Genomic DNA, 21,000 nt, shown 5'->3' on the forward strand with positions numbered 1-21,000 from the left:
AGAGTCCACTGGCCAAAGCAGCCATTGTCTCCAGGAGAACTGATCTTGGTCATCTGGACATCAGTTTTAAAAGCTGGAGATCTCCATGTGCCACCTGGAGGTTGGATTATGTTAATTTGGGGCTATGCAGTGGCAGGTAAGGTGGAAAACCACCTCCTCCTATGCCATGTTTTCTGAGTTCCAAGGGTCTGAAAAGTGGTTCCATAGCCAATTACACGGTTGCCAACTCTGGGTTCGGAAATACCTGTAGATTTGAGGGGTACAGCCTGGGGAGGGCAGGGTTTGGGGTGCGGAGGGACTTCAGCAGGGTATAATGCCATAGAGTTCACTGCCCAAAGCAGCCATTGTCTCCAGGAGAACTGATCTTGGTCATCTGGACATCAGTTGTAATAGCTGGGAAATTTTCTGTAGGGGAAATGATGTGCTGTAGCTGGGGAACACAGTGATTTGTGGGAGATCTCCAGGACCCACAGGGAGATTGGGGTATTTATTTTACCTCAGGACTCCCAACAGCAACAGCAAACTGTTTAGAATGTTAGAGGCAAAGGCCAATCAGGCCGCATAATCAAATGACCTCTGTGTTCTGACTGGCTATTGGGGGGAGAGAAAAAGCAAACTGTTTAGAATATTGGGAGGCGAGACTCAGGCAATGCAGCCAGTGGATAGGGACAGCTTCTGAATGACAGATCACGGAGCCAAAGGCTGTGAGCGCTGTGTGGAATGTTCAGCAACATGCCACCACCAAATCAGCTTTATAATATAGGAGAGATAAGTCTCCAAGCAGCAAGAAAGACTGAAAACGAGTGCTAACAAACATTCTTAGTCACCTCCTAGGGGACAGTCTGCATAGACTCTACAGCTGAGGAGGTAATGCTAGATCACAGAAGCTGGTACATAACAGAAGTAACCAAGACAAAGGCTGTGGTATTTCAGTGCTAAGGGCCCATGCAAGTGGTTTAAATTCTGTGTAAAGACCGAGATCCTCCAAAGGACCATGTAATTTGCAGATCACTATTCCTATGGAGGACGTTGTGAGAAAGTTATTCCCAGTGCTGCTTCTCACTTCAAGTCCAGTGTCCAGCAATATTTAAAGCACGGGGTGCAGGAGGGGAAATCACCTCAGGGAATAAAACAACAACAAATGTCCTTACAGCTGATACCCAGAAATGAAAGTCTGAGGTCAGAACAGGAAAGGAAGACTAAACCTGAGGGGGGAAATCCTGAGGAAAATATTCATGAAGCTGCTTCAGGAAAAGAACTGTTCCCTTCCCCTTTGGGTCTGCGTAGAGAGGCAAAGTTCTCCCTCTGCAGAGGGGACTTGGTTATCAACTTTTTGGCTAGAGCTCTAGAATATTCCAAAGCACTTCTGTACGAGCACAGAACCTATATGAGGGACTGCAGAGACCATGAAGAAGAAAGGAAGGGATCTTATTGCCTGTATTTTTGAAAATTTATCAGTGATAGCTGTCAACCTTGTTTTGACAGACTTCTCATTAATGTATCACATATAAATAAACCAATTAACTAGAGGGGCTAGAATTTCTCTTGAAAACTTTTACAAGAAAACCACTGTGTCTCTGACATGTCACGAGCAGAGACAGACAACATGTGGTAATTATACTATATTTTTTCTTCCATTTGACTTCAAAGGCCTTGTGGAAGAAATCACATTTAAAAAAAAAAGAACGGGAAAGAAAAACAAATCATGTAGAACTCTTTTGAATGTTCGCATCATCTCTTTGAAGGATGGAGCTGGCATTGGGATACCATGGTGGTAGCGAGAGTGAACTACAACTTTTCTGAAAGTATGAGAAAAATTATTAGAAATCTGAATGCAGAAGCAGTGCCTCACTGGGGGGAAAACTGCATTTCTGCATGTTAGACTTACACTGGGCACATTCAACAGTAACTTTACATAAGGAACAGAGGAATAACAGTGCTCAAATTAGGTGTCCAGAACCTGGTCTCCCTATCTCTTCTGAAAGGCTGTCTTTAACTAGTTGTTTAAGAAGGGGAGGGGAGATGCTTCAGCCTCTCTACCTCCAGGAAGCCAAAGAACCAGTGTAGCATAGCGCATAAGAGTGGTGGACTCTAATCTGGAGAACTGGGTTTGATTCCCCACTCCTCCACAGGATGCCTGCTGGGTGACTTTAGGCCAGTCACAGTTCTCTCAGAACTCTCCTCCAAATATTATGCAGTTTTTATCACATGTAACTCAAGGTTGGTAACTTTTGCTAAAAATGTTATAGTTGTATACTGCTCTATGGTACACACTAGTTTTATGTTGAATGATTGATTGTTGGTTTATAAAATAAAATTGTTATTGGGGGAAAAAAACAAAAAAGAACTCTCTCATAAGGTGCCTGTTATGGGGAGAGGAAGAGAAGGCTGCTTTGAGACTCCTTACAGTAAATGGGGTATAAAAACCAGCTTCTTCCAGGGGGCTGTGGCCCAAATCTCTCCACCATGTCGCTTGTAGCTATGTGCCTGGTTAAGAAAGGCTGTTTGGTTTCCAACTCCACATCACTGCATTTACTCTTTATGTTATGATCCCAGGGAGGATTCTTTCTGCTGCCTTCCTGCCCCTCTGCACCCCACCCCTCGCAGCTAGTTCAGCTAGATACATTCCCCCTCTATCCATCAAAATATCTTGCAATAACAAGTTCTGGTTGCCTCAGATAGTGCCATCCTAAGCAGAGTTACACCCTTCTACCCCCATTGACCTTGATTCATTTAGATGGGGGTAACTGTGCTTAGGATGGCACTAACAATCTATAACAATCCACCCCCTTTTTCCATGAAGTTACTTGGTGACTTTGGACCAGTCACCCTCTCTAAGCATAACCTACCTTACGGGGTTGTTGTGAAGATAAAATAGAAGAGGTGGAAAATAATGTATGCCACCCTGACCTCCTCAGAGGAAGGGTGGAATAAAAATGTACCCCCCCAAAAAAAAAATCAACCAATCAGTTGATCAATCAATAAATAAATAAATACAAAGACTATGGAAAAACAGCTCACTAACAAAACTTCCCTTCTATCTGGGCAATGTTGGGGTCCAAAAGAATTCTGGCCCCAATGGGTATAGACCATGTTCTTAAACCCTAGTGGGGGAATCCTTCAGGAACCCTATTTTGGTAAATGGGATCCTGTCTATCTGGGCTAGAGGCCGTGGTGGTGGAAGAGGAGAATTTCTGCCACAAAAAAATTGCAGAGACCAAGCAGGACTCTATTTATTTATTTATTTCATTATATTTATACCCCGCCCTCCCCGTGAGCGGACTCAGGGCGGCTTACAACAAGGCACAAAATGCATACAATATAAAATAGGTAAAACAGTTAAAATTCAGTTCAATCAGGATGCAAAAATAGAAAGATCCCAACATCTTGCATACCAGATGGGGAGGGCCAGGGCCGTAGATAGATGTTACTCGGCCCACGGTGTTGTGACCCCGACTGAAGTGCTCTTTGGGGCATATGTGGGGAAATGCAGTCCCTCAGGTATGTTGGACCCTGGCCATGTGGGGCTTTAAAGGCACTTTGAAGCGAATCCGGTATGCTATAGGCAGCCAGTGCAGTGCTTTCAGTATAGGTCGGGTGTGCTCCCACCTAGGGGCGCCCACTAACAGCCTGGCCGCAGCATTCTGCACCAGCTGCAGCTTCCGGATTTGCGACAAAGGCAGCCCCATGTAGAGAGTGTTACAGTAGTCTAGCCTCGAGGTGACCGTTGCATGGATCACTGTAGCTAGGTCATTGTGGTCGAGGAAAGGAACCAGCTGCCGTACCAGCCGAAGATGATAAAAGGCCGATCTGGCAGCAGCTGCCACCTGGGCCTCCATCGTTAAGGTGGGGTCCAGGAGCACTCCCAGACTCCTAACCTCCGAAGCTGGCACCAAAGGTGCCCCGTCGAAGGTCGAAAGCGGGAGCCCCAACCCCGGTCCGGTCCAACTCAAGCACAGGACCTCCGTCTTTGCCGGGTTTAATTTCAGCCTGCTCAGACTGAGCCACCCAGCCACGGCTTGTAAAGCCCGGTGCAGATCTTCTGGGTTGGAGTCCGACTGGCCGCCCAACATCAAATAGAGCTGGGTGTCATCTGCATATTGATGATACCCCAGCCCAAACCTCTGGGCAATCTGGGCAAGGGGGCGCATATATATGTTAAACAGCATCGGGGAAAGCACCGCCCCCTGAGGCACCCCACATTCAAGCGGGTGCCTCTGGGACTGCCGTTCCCCTAGCACTACCCTCTGACCACGACCTTGGAGAAACGAGGCAAGCCATTGAAGGGCAAGCCCCTGGATCCCCACGTCGGCAAGGCGGTGGGTCAGCAGCTGATGGTCGACCGTATCAAATGCAGCCGGCAGGTCTAACAACAACAGCGCCACCACACCGCCTCGATCCAGATGCCTACGGAGGTCATCAGTAAGGGCAACCAGCACTGTCTCCTTCCCATGTCCCGGGCGAAAACTTGCAGAAGAACCTACAATGGGGAATGAAAGTAATGAACAAATTCCTCTGTAATTAGAAGGGATCGCAGGAGGACATGCTTCAATACACACCAAAATAGGACTTTCGCAATGTTACATTTTGCACAATGTGGAGAAGGAGGCAGTCTGATGTAGATGTTTCACTAAAGGAAGTTATATTCAGGTGGGTAGCCATGTTGGTCTGAAGCAGCAGAACACGTTGGGCATGCACGTGAAAGAATTAAACTTTGTTGGCCTTAGATGTGCCACCGGACTCAAACTTTGTTCTAAAGGAAGTTATATTAGTAAATGAAATAAGTTGTTGTGCATTGCTGCCATCTTGTGCCAACCATAGTACATCTCAGGCAATACTCCTTCTCAATCAGGTGAGCCCAGCATTAGGGATATTTCCCCCTTTCTGGACCCCACCTCTGACAGACAGAGTGAGAAGACAGGGGAAAGAAGATGATCACTGCAGGCTTGGGTAACCAGGAAAAAATTATAAGGTTCATGAGAAAGTAGACTAAGTGTTCTAAATCTGGACTGGGCAATTATAGAAGGTGTTACATAACAAAAAGATTGGTGCTTTCTAAATTAATCCGGAAAATGCAGTATTAACAGACAACGTATCAGCACATGATAAAGAATGAACATTTTCAGATTTATCCAGGCACAAAAAGGTTCATTCACAGTTAGGAACTGCTAACAGCAGGAAACAAAAAACCGAACAAACTATTGCTTCTGTTCTTCCCATAAGTAAAAGCAATGTGCATGGAAAAGTTTAAGTCCTATCCTGCATTACCGGTATGCGGAAAACAACAAGACTGTTATTGACAGCTGCCTAAGCAGTAATGCCAATCTGCTTGAAGAAGAACACACAGGTATGCATGATGTTATTGTCAGGTTCACACTGATTAAAAGTTTTTTTCTCAGTTGACCTGGACATGACTGCTTTAATGTCTCAAAGAAAACAAGTCGGTTTCAACATTTTAAAGGAGAAAAATAAAATTCCCATACTTGCAAGGCAACCACAATTTTGTCTTCAAAAGTTCAGAAAAGTAAACAACCAAGCATGATAAACATCACTGACTGCGTTATTCGAAACAAGATTAGCCAGCCTATGGCACATCCTCCAAGGACATATTTGAAAACTTCAAACTCGCTTTGAGTCATATAAAAGACAGCAGACAACAATAAAGGTGGATTGATTTTAGCGAAGTTGGAACCAAATCAATATGTCTATGGTGCCCTATATTCTAGAAGGGACCCTGACTGGTGTGGAGGAGCCACTTTTTCCATATAACCAGGGTCATGTTACTTTACCCTGAGAAAGCACAGGAAAGGAACTGTGCAGTAGCAGTTCCTGTGCTGCCATCATAATGTAAGATGGGGGCCTTATATATAATGCCCTCAAAAATCCAAGATGGCACTCCAAAGAGAAGCAGGGAAAGGCACAGTCTACCCCCCTTCCTTCCAGCAAATAACCAGAATCATTCATCTGGTTCTGATCTATGAAAGTTTACATCTGTCACCTGTAAATTCCTATGCAAAAAATAAAATAAAATCATAATAGACCTGAGAATTTTATTCTCTTTCCTCTTCTGCTTCTGCAAAGTAATAATTAAAAAATATCTATACAAGTCTTTGAGAGTAATAATTCAATACCCACCATTTAATTGTATATTTGAGGTTGGGCTGACTGACTGTGCTGTCATCCAGGAAAATAGTGGAACAGGAACTGTATTTCCTTCTCAATTGACCAGGAGTATGCTAAAAAACAACATACAAGAAGAACAATAGTAGTCACATAATACAAAGGGTATTTTCCCTCCTTTAGAGAGCACAAGTAAGTAAACAGTTCCTCTGCTGCTGTACACACATGCAGGCACGTACACAGCATTCAGGGTAATGGGGAGGGGGGGATATAGAGCTCCTAGGTATCATGTGAATTGTACAGAAATCAACACTTTGCTACTGGCTCAAACACAAAGAACAATTCAAAGATATTTGCAGCCACATACATACATTTGGACCTAGCTTATTCTTAAAAGGGCAGAAATTTCAGACAAGAAGATGTATGTGAAAAGACATAAATAGAAGGTGCATGCCACGCAGGGCAGAAATTTCAGACAAGAAGATGTACGTGAAAAGACATAAATAGGTGCATGCCACACTCTCATTCCCAAACATGGAACTCATAATGAAAGTTATGTTCTTCAGATATCACTGGACAATACTGAACCTCCCTCAACCAGACAAAAGAAAGGAGCACTTAGAACCAATAGAAAAGGATTGTTCACAAAAGGAATGTTTTCTTAAGTGAGGCCATCTTTGTTTGCAAAGGAGCACTTAGAACCAATAGAAAAGGTTTGTTCACAAAAGGAATGTTTTCTTGAGGCCATCTTTGTTTGCCCCCTTAAACCAAAAAATGCCTCCCAGCACATTTTCAGCAAGTCCCCAATTTCTGTATTCCTTTTCTCTGGCTTCCCCATTTCTTCTAAGTTGTTAGAGAGAAGTCTATGGAAGAGAACTAAATGATGTCCAGTTTATACCCAGCAAGGACTGACAGCACACGCACTCTCAACCCCAACTACTCCATATGTACTTGGACTTACTATGAGCAGCAGCACTTCTTTCACTGTCCCCACTCCCACACCAAATTAACGATTAAGAGAAACGGTGCTACATCATTGCAACATTCAGAGACCACAAATATGTCATTGGCAATGTACAACCCAGGATGTAGAGGAAGTAGGTATATAAAGATGCTCTAAAACGTTTCCAGAAGCAGAAATCACCATAACCAAACGGATCACTAGATGCAGCAGTCGAATAGAAGTGCATTGAAATGAACCCAGCCTAACTGTGAAGCTGAGTACCAATCAAGTGCCAAAGCAATCACAGGTTGGTGTGAAAATGTTGTAAAAATATATTATTTGGTACTAAAGAGGGAAAAGACTCAGGTGATTTATAGCTTCTGTCACACTGTCTGTTGCTTCACATACTTCCACGTAAGTAAGTCTTCAGGCACCATTTCATAACCATGCTGCTCACTCCTCAGAGAAGGAAAAAGAGGGCAAGCTGATAAAAACCACTGAACTCCAACCTCAAAGCAAAACAGCCCATATGAAACTGCCTTGTATACAACACCTAGCAAGGACTGTTTACTTCAGATTCATGACAGCTCTCCAAGGACTCCAGCAGAGGTCTTTTCAAACCATGCCACGCATAACCTTGGATTTTAAGCATTCAAGATCTCTCTGCCACTGAGCTATGAGCCCTCTCAGAATGTACAGCTCCACGCTCCGAAATACAGGGTAAGAACTATCACCCTTCTGCTCTGCAAGGAAGCCCATGTTTGTCATATTTTCTGAACATATTCCTCTGTCCCTCTGCGCCAGTGCCAAAGCCAATGTCTATAAACTGGAGAGTGTGCAGATATTCTCAGGCACTGTTACATGCATCTGTTCTGAACGGCACTTGATTACAAATGTCACTAAAGCTAATCTCTTATTCTTACATGGCTATTTGTCTGCCGTATTTTAATGCAATTTTATATTTTACCTAAAGTAAGTAACTTCAGAGTACTGAGGAAAGCATGGTATAAATGCTTAATTAAATAATCTTCCTGCAGCTGTAGAATATGTTGTTTGCTGTTCTAATCCAGTAGTGACTTTAGAAGAACAGAATAGGATACCTCTGACCCATCCTTACATGCAAAGAGGTATTACTAATTCAAAGCAGTAGCTCTTCTTAAGCCAGTTTCTTGAGATACAGGGCAGTGGGTATATGGTGAACTCCTACAAATGCAGGGTAGTATCAGCAAGAGTCCCCTGTCAGGGTACATTTAACCCACCCAACTCATAGAATCATAGAGTTGGAAGGGACCTCCAGGGTCATCTAGTCCAACCACTCGCACAATGCAGGAAATTCACAAATACCTCCTCCTCCACACCCACAGTGACCGCTGTTCCACATTCAGAAGATGACAAAAAACCTCCAGGATTGCTTCCTGACCCCAAAGTGGCAATCAGCATTTCCCTGGGCATGTAAGAAAGGGCCACAAGAACTAAGCACTGAGGCAACCCTTCCTGCCCTCCCTCTCACGACCTGCCTAAGTTCACAGAATTTTCATTGCAGTCAGATGGCCATCTAGCCTCTGCTTGAAAACCTCCAAAGAAGGCGAGCCCACCACTTCCCAAGGAAGCCTGTTCCACTGAGGAACCGCTTTGTCAGGAAGTTCTTCCTAATGTTTAGCCAAAAACTCTTCTGATTTAATTTCAACCCACTGGTTCTGGTCCGACCTTCTGAGACAACAGAAAACAACTCCACACTATCCTCTATATCAGTGATGGAGAACCTTTTAGAGACCGAGTGCCCAAACTGCGACCCAAAACCCACTTATTTATCACAAAGTGCCAACACGGCAATTTAACCCGAATACTGAGGTTTTACTTTAGAAAAAACCACTCATACATTAATTTAAGATGAGCCAAAAGGAAAGCAATCCCAAATGCTTTCATTTACTTAAAATTATTTGGCAGAGAATTCGACACTTTAATAATGGTCTGGGCCTGGCTGGGGCGATGGCACGCGTGCCCACAGAGAGGGCTCTGAGTGCCACCTCTGGCACCCGTGCCGTAGGTTCGCCACCACTGCTCTATATGACAGCCCTTCAAGTACGTGAAGAAGGTTATCATATCACCTCTCAGTCGTCTCCTCTCCAGGCTAAACATACCCAGCTCCTTCAGCCTTTCCTCATGGTGTGAGAGGGAAGGAACGTTCCGCATGGCTCAGGACTCCCCCCTTCCAACACACACACACACACACCCATCTGGTACTCTCCTTCTGGTTCGAGAACTATGAATCTTGGGATTTGCAGGAAATTTTTCCCATGGAATGAACACTGCAACTAAGGTTTACACTAGCATTTATTTCTGACCCCTCTGCACAGTACTCTGAAAGTTCAGCACCTCTGAATTGTTCTTTCTACATAGCTTTTTAAAGAACATGTTGCAAGTCATCTATATTTGGGGGAAATGAGAATATTATTGGAACTGCAATACAATGCACCCCCCTCCCAAGAAAAAGGTAGGCATTCCTTGGACAGGTGCTATTAACCAAAGCAACTCTGAGGCATTTCACCCAGTTCTGGGAAGACTTCTGGTTGATACTTGCTGGACTCAGTGATCTGCTTTAACCGTGATTGATGAGCCATCGTGATTAAAAAGAGCAGTGAAAATGACCCCAGCAACACAGGAACCAATGAGAAGAATGTTCTTAAGTGGAGTCCTGGGAGAGGGAAGTAAAGATTTTGACTGCTGGAGTTTTAGTCATTTAAAGTTGGGTGTTGGGAGTGAGTGAGAAGGGTTTTTGAAGGGTTATTTTGACAGGAGTATGGATTAGCCGTCTGGGTAACGGAGTGTAATAAGGTGCTACAATATACTAGCAGTGTTTGCTGGGTCTAGCGTATAGCTTAGTCACAGCAGACTGCTGTATTCATATGAAGTAAACCTCCCAAGAAGGGTTTTCCTTCCTTGGTATACAGTTTAAAACCTGAAATCACATACCTCTTTGTTGATTGTTAATATTTACCTCCGCTTGTATTTTTTTTCTTTTAAATAAGCTTTTGTTTTTTTGTTTATTGAAGAATAAATCATACTCCCTGTCAGTTTGTTTCATAACTCAGCAGTCACAAGCTGGGGTGAGGAGTATACCCAAGGTGACGTACTATTTCCTCAAACAAGCTTCTTTTCCCCCTCAGGAAATTCCCCCAGGGAACCATCACATCATCATTTTATTGATTCTTTACTTGAAGCTGCTTCAAAAACCACTGGGCTTAAAAAGTGGGAAGATATTAATCCTTTAAAATGTTACTACTTTTAAATGGCTCCTAGGAAAATTAATTCCAGGTTAAGAGGATCCCAAAGACAAATTCCACTGACAGCATCTCCCCCTTTCCCATCTTCCTTCAGATTCTCAAGATTCAAACACAACCTGGACTGCCTTCAGAGAAAACAGCAGGGAACCCACAAGGACTCAATGGGGCATCTTACTTTCCCCCTGTATCCCCCTCCCCAGAATACTTTGTCATTCCTTTCCCTCAGTCATTCCCCATAAAATCCCCCCCAAAAGCAGGCTACAGTTCCTTATTTGCCATCTAAAAGGGCCTCCTCATAAGACCATTAAGCAGCAAATAAATATGATCTCTCCAAGTTTGAAAGGTGAAGAGTAGAGCGCAGAGTCCAGTAAATCCAATGGTCAAATGACTCTGGCAAAGCAGAGACTTCGGCTGCTGGGATGAATAGTTGTCTGGGACTGTTGTTAAGCAGAAGCAAATAGGTAAACCAGGTTAAGAAGCTAGCAAAGCGATTCTTACACAGGGTTTATCTGGCCTAAACCCTCTGAAATTAGTGGGTTTAGATTCAACTAATCCTGCATAGAATTGCACTGTAACTCATTCACCTCCAGACATCAATGAGCACTAATTTTGTAGGCGGCAGTAAAAGAGCCAGGGAGGCAAGCAAGAGCCCAGAAAGAACTCTTTCCAGATTGAGAGTTCTCCCCAAGCAATACCATCTGAACAGACCACAATGACTGCAGAAAGCAATATGGAGCAACAGGTGGAGAAAATGAACAGGTGGTGCTCCCTGAGGGTCCAGAAACTGAAATAAAGCTCTTGCTTGGAAAAACAGCCCCTCCCTATTTAAATAGCATTTAAATCAAAGGAAACAACTAGAAATCAAGGTCCTTAAATTCCTGCCCGGGGCCTTTGTTGTCTGAAGTTTTAAGGAAATGCTACTGCTGCTTTTTGGCATGCCGTCTCAGTCCTGCCTCCTTTGTGCACTTCCAAACTCTTGCCGGTTGGTTTTGCTGCTTCTGATGTTTTATTCAGTGGAAAACAGGTTGTAAAGGAGGAACTCTAATCTTCAGCCAAATGTTTCTTATCAAAAACAGACCAGCATGAAAGAAACTAAGAGGAAAATGTACAACTTCAGACGCGTTTTGTGATACAGTTAGCTGTTGATTCATTCCTACGTAACCAGCAATTTTATTCTATATGTAAATAGGATTTACTTTTAAATTGAAAACACTGGAAACTGAGGATGGCAACAAGTCAACAGGTAAGCTGAAAAAGCAAAAAAGATTATTAAAGGCTTGAAAGACCACACTAGCAGCAGTGAACCAAGATCAGACATTTCAAATGCAAAATAGCTCAGTAAATATATCCTTAAGATGTCAAACTGCGGCACAATTCCCAAACATGATCTACTTTATTCAGTGAGACAGCACAGTTCTTGTGAAATCATTCAGTAATACGTTGTTCTGTGCTGCAGGAACTAGGCACAGCCAAAAGGCCTTCATCAGACCTGAACATGCTTATGGGGAAGAGTTCTCTCTCATTTCTCCATTCATTCCCTCTCATTACACTCAGAGAATGGACAGCCAATGTGGTGTAGTGGTTAAGAGCGGTGAACTCTAATCCAGAGAACCAGGTTTGATTCCCCACTCCTCCACATGAAGCCAGCTGGGTGACCTTGGGCCAGTCACAGTTCTCGCAGGACTCTCTCTGCCCCACCTACTTCACAGGGTGTCTGTTATGGGGAGAGCAAGGGAAGGCAAGGCGATTGTAAGCCACTCTAAGTCTCCTTTGAGTAGTGAAGAGCGAGTTATAAAACCAGCTCTTCTCCTTCCCATGCCAGGCTGTGCAGTAATTCAAAAGACTGCAGGCTCTCCTACTTTCCCTTCATGTGCCACCCAAAACAGGATAGGAGTGGGGCTGCGGCTCAGTGGTAGAACATGAACTTCCCATGAAGATGGTCCCGGGTTCAATATCCCACATCTCCAGTTAAAAAGATCAGGTAGCAGGAGTTCTGAAAGACTTCCGACTGACCATGGAGAGCTGCTGCCAGCCCCAATAGATAATACTGACCCTGATTTACCAATGACCAGGCTCAAAACAAGGGAAGCTTCATGTGTGACTGTCAGGATCCTGATTAAATCAGTTCTCAACACCATTCACTTTAAAGAAAGCTAGCTTTATTGAGACTCGCTTCCCAGAGCATCCCTGCCACCAGAATTAATGGTTGCCTACCCCCCCCCCCCAAATAGGCACGTAGCCTCTACATAGCAAGGAAAACAGGATAACAGACATTTGAGAAGCCAGGACATTTGGCACCACTAAGGAGCTGCGGTGGCTCAAGTGGTTAAGACGCTGAACTGCAGGCGGTGGAAGGTCAGTAGTTCAGCAGTTCGAGACCCGGGTTGCCGCATGACGGAGTGAGCTCCCGCCTCTAGTTCCAGCTCCTGCCAACCTAGCAGTTCGAAAGCAAGAAATTGCAAGTAGATAAATAGGTACCACTTCGGTGGGAAGGTAACAGCGTTCCGTGTGCCTTGGTGTTTAGTCATGCCAGCCACATGACCACGGAAACGTCTTCGGACAGCGCTGGCTCTTCGGCTTTGAAACGGAGATGAGCACCGCAACCCTAGAGTCGGACTCGACTGGCTTTCGAGCAAGGGAACCTTTACCTTTACCCCCTAAGCACGTACCCTTCCCAGAGCATCCCTCCCACCAGAATTAATGGTTGCCTACCCCCCCCCCATAGGCACGTAGCCTCTACATAGCAAGGAAAACAGGATAACAGACATTTGAGAAGCCAGGACATTTGGCACCACTAAGGTGACAAGCCCCGGGCACATCAAAGAGAGAGAGAGAGGAGCCTCCTCTCTCAATGGCAGGTGAGCTGTAAAATGCATAATGTATAGAGAGCCTGACAGTGCCACAGCTTGGTGGCTTGGTTTGAGGCACAGACCTCTCACCTCCGAGCCCGCATCTATCACTGTAACAGAAGCAAGATATGGAGGTGGGCCCAGGCGACTATATCTGCATGACCAGATCTCTTCTTCACCACAGCTTTATCCTCCTCTAGTCACCCTTGACTAAAACGAGATGAACCACTTTTCTTACATATGATTGTGCGCCAGAGCTGCAATATAGTTATCCTATACATAGAATATTGATATATAGTTATCCTATAGTTAATACAATGGTATTGTTTTTTTAAAAATGGTATAGGTGAATTTGGATGCAGGAAATGCATACCATAACATGGTTTTAACTTGTTTATCATTGGAATAACCAAAGTAATTTAACACACATGCACAGACTCACACCCAAAGAACAGCCGAGGGATGATTTGGGCACGTGGTCAGGAAGAGGACTAGGCCAAAGTTCAAAAGGTATAAAAGCAGCAGCATGATGTCCATCATTTTAATTGGACCAAAGGATTCACCTGTCTAGTAAGGGGGGGAAAGGGAATGAAATCAAGAACACCTTTCTTTCAAAGGCCAACAAGCTAGTGAAGAGGGCTTGCTTGTATTTTCAAAAGGCTACCATCTATCTTTTCACAGCTTGACTGTGTTCAGTGAAAGATAAAACAAAGATAAAGCATTTCAGAAGGCCCTACTGTCAGCTGTGTATGAAACTAAAATGGGGATCACCACTAAGACTTCAGTAGATGTGAGGAAAGCATGATCCACGGATACAATACGACTGGGGGGGGGGGAGCGTCCAATGAGTTGATTGACGTGCCATAAGAACATCTATTACGTCAGTCAACAGATGTTCTTCCAGTATGTCAGATTAAGCTAAAGGCTGGTAATTTATGACATTTCACGGAAATGATACCTATATTTCAGCTAAAAAGTAACCATTTTCGGAGTGAGTGGAGCAAAAAACAACAACCAAAAAACAAACAAAACAAAACACCTTGAAGCAAAATCAACCGTTAGAAAAGTGTTTGACCTAATGGACCTATATGCAGCCAGAGTTGCTATATAGACAGTCATTAGGCTATTCTGCATATTCTCCCCTCCTCCTTCTTTACAACAGCCCTGTGAGTTAGGCTGAGAGAGTTGTGACTGACCTATGATGTATGCTATTTGCAAGTTTGGATGGATTTACTGATCAGGACAACACATTGTCAACACACATTAAACACTTCCTCAAATAGACTGCCAGAATAATACATATATATTACAGCTACAAAAATTCCAAAACTAACTATGAAAGTCATTGTTTTCTATAAAGCGGTACTGATACCAAGAACTTTTAAATTTAAGTTAGCTAATTAAATGGTTAATAATACCCATGCAGTTAATAGCAACACTGTATTAGTTTTGGCAGCAAAACTTTGTAAGGCATAAGCTGTTTAAAGCAACTTTGTGCTCAGGATAGACCAGCCTGGAATTCCAGGGTCACTGTGCAGAGGAAAGCAATGGCAAACCACCTATGAACATCTCTTGTCTTGGAAACCCTACAGGGTCACCATAAGTTGGCTATGACATGACAGCACTCTCTTTAAGAGATGTGGTTTTTGCAATACCTCCACAGTTGCCACACTGCTCTAGCAATGTGTATATTTTGAGCCCACACAGTTAGATCAGATAGAGGGGTTACATAACAGTGCTGGCAATGGCCCTGTGGCAATACCGTCACATACGTCAGTCTGGCCTAACGCACCACTGACTGTAGATTGCAGCAAAATGGGAGCCATGGAGGCACGAGAAACAAGTATTCCTAAATAAAATCCAAGTAAACCAAAAGCAGAAGACTGAAAAAGGTTTCATAATATTCCTAACCCATGTAAGTTATCAATACCCAAGAAAGCCACGAGTTACGAACAAAATGAAAGGAACACTCCTGCAGCACCCAAAAGACTTCAACGGGACTTACCTCTTTGTAATTGTGCTGAGGACTGCAATCTAACAAATCTATTGCAGCATAAGCTTTTCTGGACATAAGCATATTTTGCCAGATAAAGCAAAGTTAATCTACAGTCAGCAAGACTGGGGTCCCCACCACTACCACCAAACACACAGAGAGAGAGAGCAGGGGCATGTCTACAGTGCGGACAACCAAAATAACCACTTAGTGTGCCAAATCAGTGGAGGACAGCACTCAGGAAGAGGTGAAAGGCATGCACTGTCGACATCCACAGACGTGTGCTAATGCCACCAGATTCAATAGGGCTGCAAAATGCCTCAGCAGACTCACTTGGAGCTGGCATAGGAGGAAGCCACACTCATGCCACTGCTGTCCGGATCCATGCCTGCAATCTGCAGAGTGCCTTTTGAAGCTGATGGGGCAGGAGAAAAAGAGACCACTTCGGACAGCAAAATTTATTCAGCCAAGCCTGAGACAGAGAGATGGCAAGGGAAACTGTGAACATTTGAGTTCACAGGGTTTGATTTGCCACTCTGAAAGGCATTCCATTAGGAGGAAAAGCCCTGAATCCAGTGTTCAGCCACTGAACACAAGATAGATGCAACAACTGCTCAACAAAAGGTAATGTTCCGTTATCAATTATTTTTACTACACTACACTACACTACACTACACTACACTACACTACACTACACTACACTACACTACACTACACTACACTACACTACACGACACTACACCACACCACTGATCCCCAACAGGATGCCCAAAAGCTTTCATTTACTTCCAAAGCATCTCATCATCAAAGCAAAGACCCTACCCCGTCTTTCTTCCGCATCACTGAAGCAGGAGGGAATTCAGGAATTCCCAGAGAGCATCACCATTGTGGCTGCAGAGTGCACTCACTGAGAAACTGCTGTCTCCATGATAGGAAGGATTGGGTTGAAGCACCTCAACATTTTGTAGAACCTCACAACATTGAGACTGGACACAGCTGCCACGGTAGCCATTCTGTAAATGGTCCTATCCACCAATGATCCCTCTAAGCTGTGGAGTCTTGTGAGCAAAAATTCTACTTTGTGAGCTACTGGCATTACAGTTGTGAGCAAGTGATTTGGCTGCTGCATAAATTAGTTTGCTCTGGAGCCATCCTGCCTGAGCTAAGACAAAAATGTGTGAGCCAGAGGCTAAGAAACTGTGAGCTAGCTCACACTAACTCAGCTTAGAGGGAACACTGCTACCCACCCCTGTGTCAGTTGTCCATCCTTGCGCAGTTACAAATGGTGTACAAATATTTAAACCACCAAATACAAAACAGTGATCACAAAGCGACTAGGTCCTAACTTCCATATATTTTGCTGAGAAAAATGGAAATTTAAACACAAGAGCCACTAAAAATTGGCCCAAACCATGTGTTATTTTGTATTTCAGGAATCTGCACATAGGTACAAAAATTTATTTAAGTTGCTGACATGTAGTGGTATAATACTGGTGGCATGGTAAAATCAAAACAGGAATGTCCATTTTACAAACCAGTATGGACCTTAAAGATAAAGACCCCTCTCTCTTTTATATTCTTCCCACATCAAGATCACAAATCTGCAACAAGATTTGTCCAAAGAGTTTCTTTGGGGTTTTACAGACTGCTAGATATTTGTATGAGCAAGTGCTGCAAACTTCATCTGACAGAAAATGAATTGGTATGTATTCAAGAAGTAACAATTAACAATAGTTATAATATGCATGACTGTGGCTAGACATACAACACCCAGGTTCAGAGTCATCCATAAAGTGTTTTGGGCAAGCTGTCTCTTCCTTCTCCTCTACTCCAATGTATCTCTAAAAGTAGGGAGGAGTAAAAGAAAAATGCAGTGTGTTCCCAGCTTAAGTGCAACTAGTTCTGTTCACTTCCTTGAATTATATGCAGCATAGGGACCTATTTCATAAACTGAAGTTAGCCAAAGGGTCCTCAGGCTTGTACAACCCATTTACACAATATTTCATGATACTCACTATCAATTCACATGTACACTTTTGACTTCCCTTGATTGTACACTATCAATTTACTAGCCAATAAACTTCTAATGTACATTCACACATGCTAATTCAGAAAAGGCTTGTTTTTTACTTACATGGTTTATATAGAGACTCTTGCGTTTTTCTCGCACTGTGGAAATATAAAAATGTAGAAGAAATGTTATATATGCCTTCTTTATTTTTGCAGCATATATAATCATAAATGGAAAAAATACCATTTGTTTAACTTAAAACAAGCAAACAAATGGAAAGCATCTCTCAACATTTCACACGTAAATTTGAAATTTAAATGTGTTAATCCACCGACTAATGAGAAGCTGAATGCTTATCATATACAACTTAACCAACAGGTATTACAATACTGCTTCCTAAAATACGTGACCCTAGTCCTATGGCCCAGGTGTTCAGTTTGACTGGTATTCCTGAGCATAGACAGAGAAAGCTTTTGATAGGCTTGAAGGGCACTATAGATGAAACACGTTTTAACAAGGTTGAAATTTCCATGCAGACTTGCCTACAATATTGATTAATGATCAGATATGACATTTCTATTATATAAATGCAAAAATAAAGCTATGATACTGAAAGAATCCGTGCAGTGTGATGGTTAGGGTGTTGGACTATCGCCAGGAAGATCCACGAGAGCTCAATGGGTCAGATACAGTCTCTTAAGCTTGTCAGGATAAAATGGGAGAGGGACGAACCACATACCACTCTTTGAGCTCCTTGGAGAAAGGGTAGGATAAAAATCTGATTGACAGAAAAATAAATCATAAGCTGCCTCCAAAACCTTGAGATATAGTACGGTTTTATTCCACCCGTTCCTTGAACTTGTATCCCTTTGCATTACACACAAGGTACACAGTGACCTCAGAAAACTGGAAAACCAACAGTAATAATTACCTGTTTCATGTAAGTGACAGGAACACTTAGTTAAAACGTGAAGCCTCGCAAAACAGGAATTTAAATGAAGCTGAACACATTTTAGGTCGTGGCTGAGAGATTCCAGTGACATGCTCCCTCTTGTTTTTGTTCTTCATTTTCCCCCCAAAAAACATGGTTGCATTATTTCTCAGGCTAAAAAAATGGGAGAGCTGCCAAGGTTTCTTACATTGGTGTTTATTTTTAAAAACCTGTGCCCTGTTCTAATTTTTGCTAGTTAAACTGTTAACCTTTTTAATAAAGGAGAGAGAAATAAATTGGGAAGCATTAAAGTAAAGAGGAAATGCAATTTTTTTATGTCATTGCACTTTTCTGTTACTCTTTTGTGCACTGTGTTAAGTGACAGCTTTAATGGGGGACTTCAAAGGACAAAAGGCAATACCCTTGAGTTAATAATTACACATCAATTACAACTTCTCCCAGTTTTGATAGCTTTAAATAATTTAGTGCAGGAATAGAAAGCTACATTGCCTCTAATTCGGGGAATCACTAATCTTTTAAAAAGCCTGCATGCATTCAGAGCTAAGCTGTTTCCTAACCCCTGAAGTGAGGTTTCCCCCCCTTCTGTTTAAACTGATAGTTGTATTAGTGCAAATAACTTTAGGAAACAAATAAAATGTTTACTTATATGGCAGAGAAGAGGTAGTCTAAAACAGAAAGGAATCCTGGAAAAAAGCAGCACCATCAAGTGATAATTGCAAATAGCTCCTATTTACACAAACTTGCTGTTCTTGCATGCAGTGACACAGCTGTCATATGGGAGACCTTATCTGAGGTCAAAAGAATGACATTATCTAAAAATACATAATGGTCCTGTTCACAGATCAGGGGCGGAGCAAGCGGACGCGATCCCACGGCAACATCTGGGAAGCGTTGCCTGCCCGTCCCCGATCCGTCCCTCCCGCCCGAAAACCCACACTAAAAAGAACCACCTACCTAGGTGGTTCTTCGGTGTAGAGCGCTTCAATCCGGGCCGTGAGATTGCCGGCGCTTCCTTGCGCCGGCGCATCCCGGCCCCCGGGCGAACTGCGCATGCTCGTGGATGCGCAGTTTGGCAGCCTCCCCCCCCCACTCTTCCTCCCCGGCATCTGATCGTGCCGGGGAGCAACGGCGCGCGGTGTACGGGATCCGTGGGATCCCGCCCGCGCGTCTCTATTTTGGTGCGGCTCTATTTAGCCGCGCTTTGACGGGTGTTTTCCCTGCCGTGTGGCAGGGGCCAATGTGTACTATTTTCTAAAACGAAATTAAATACAGGGGAGGGGGCTTATACTGTGCCCAAAAGTTGCATAAGGATCTATTCAAACAGTATGTTTTTATGGTTATAGCAACCTATTAGTTTGGTGCATGCACACAAAAGCTCATACCTTGAATAAACCTTTGTTGGTCTTAAAGGTGCCACTGGACTCTAAATTTGTTCATTTTTATTTAAGTCAGTGGTTTCAACTAGCCACTTTTCAGATTTAAATCAACCCACTCTGGTCCCTGGTGTCTGGGAAATTAAGCAGCTGCTGCTGCTAGCGAATAACAACAGCCATTGCTTGCTTGCCTGTCCTCTCCTTTGGGTTGTAGCAGCTCCTCCAAGCAGCCTGATGCCCCCTCCCCGCCAGCATCCTCAACCCCTAGAACTCCCTTAGAATTCGGGGTCTTATGCAGTCAAAAGTGCCAGGAAACTCCATCTTGTATGAAACCAGGGAGTCGTGATCACCACTTGGCTCTGGCATCTTGTGTAGGTTTCCCCCCCAGGACCTTCTTTCACCCCTGGCAAGAGACAGATCTTCCTCTTAAAGAGAAGACGGAGTAAGAGCTAACTTCTCTGGTTCTACTTCCCTTCTCTTAACCTTCCCTCTCGTCTTTCATCCCTTGCTTCTTAGCATCAGCTCTCCTCACCTCCACCCAGTCAGCAGATTCTTTCATCCTCCAGCATCCCTTCCTTGAACCCCTCCCTCTTCATTCCCTGCCAGGGCCTCCTCGTCCCTCCCTCCATTTTCTTCAGGCCCCCACCTACCCTCTGATCTTCCACTCCCATCTGGAACACGCACACACCATCTCTCTTTCCCCTGGGTGGTTTTTCCTGGACTAGATGTGGGTGGAATATTCATTTCTTAGTATACTCTACACTGGAGGCTCATGAGTGATTTACTGAGGCCGCATTTCAGATCGGCTTTGAAGCAATTCAGCAATAGCAACTTACTCAAACGGTCTTCATAGGAAATGCCTCCACATTTAGAAATGCTCTAAATACACCTCCACATCTAGAATTGCCTGCTTTTCTGCATTTCTACTTTGTTATCTCAATTAGGGCAATAATGCTAAATAATTAGTGAAGCTCTTCTCTCTTTCTCCCCCTCCTTGGGAGGGATATTAAACCTAAGCTGTGCCTGTGTATACATAGGCTAAAATGATCCCTGCCGAGAGTCTGGGGCTTGCACATATTGGGGGGGGTCTGTCTTCGGAGGGAAGAAGGGCAGGAAGCCCAACCCCCTCCAATGGGGCCCAGTGCCCCCACTGCCATCACACAGAAATAGGGGGCAGGCTGAAATCACTCCTGCCTGAAACCTTGCAGAGCTGAATAGGTGGTCAGTGATTTGACAGTATAAAGTACTGCACAGGTACATTAACATTAAAATGAGAAGAATGGAAGGAAGAATAATCTTAGCTGAACATGAAAATGGCAACTGATTAAGAGATGAGGCAGGGAGTTACATCTAAAACATGCAATTCTTATTTCTGCCCCTTGCTAAAGCAATCCAGTTGAAAGTTGTGTGACCAAGGCAGGCCTCCGTAAGGAGAAACGTTCAGCTGCAGCAGGAAGCCTAACACCCTATTTTTG

General features: G+C 43.7%; 1 protein-coding gene across 1 annotated transcript in view; it reads right to left on the bottom strand.

Moving 5' to 3' along the window:
* Positions 1-21,000, bottom strand: part of LOC107123451 (cyclin-Y-like) — a 58,361-nt gene that overhangs the window by 28,602 nt on the left and 8,759 nt on the right. The window contains 2 exon segments of the mRNA XM_015426701.1: positions 6,136-6,236; positions 17,324-17,358. Of these exon segments, the coding sequence (XP_015282187.1) occupies positions 6,136-6,236; positions 17,324-17,358 (136 nt within the window).

This window comes from Gekko japonicus, unplaced genomic scaffold, assembly GCF_001447785.1.
Source record: "Gekko japonicus isolate JY-2015 unplaced genomic scaffold, Gekko_japonicus_V1.1 scaffold2775, whole genome shotgun sequence".
Classification (NCBI taxonomy): domain Eukaryota; kingdom Metazoa; phylum Chordata; class Lepidosauria; order Squamata; family Gekkonidae; genus Gekko; species Gekko japonicus.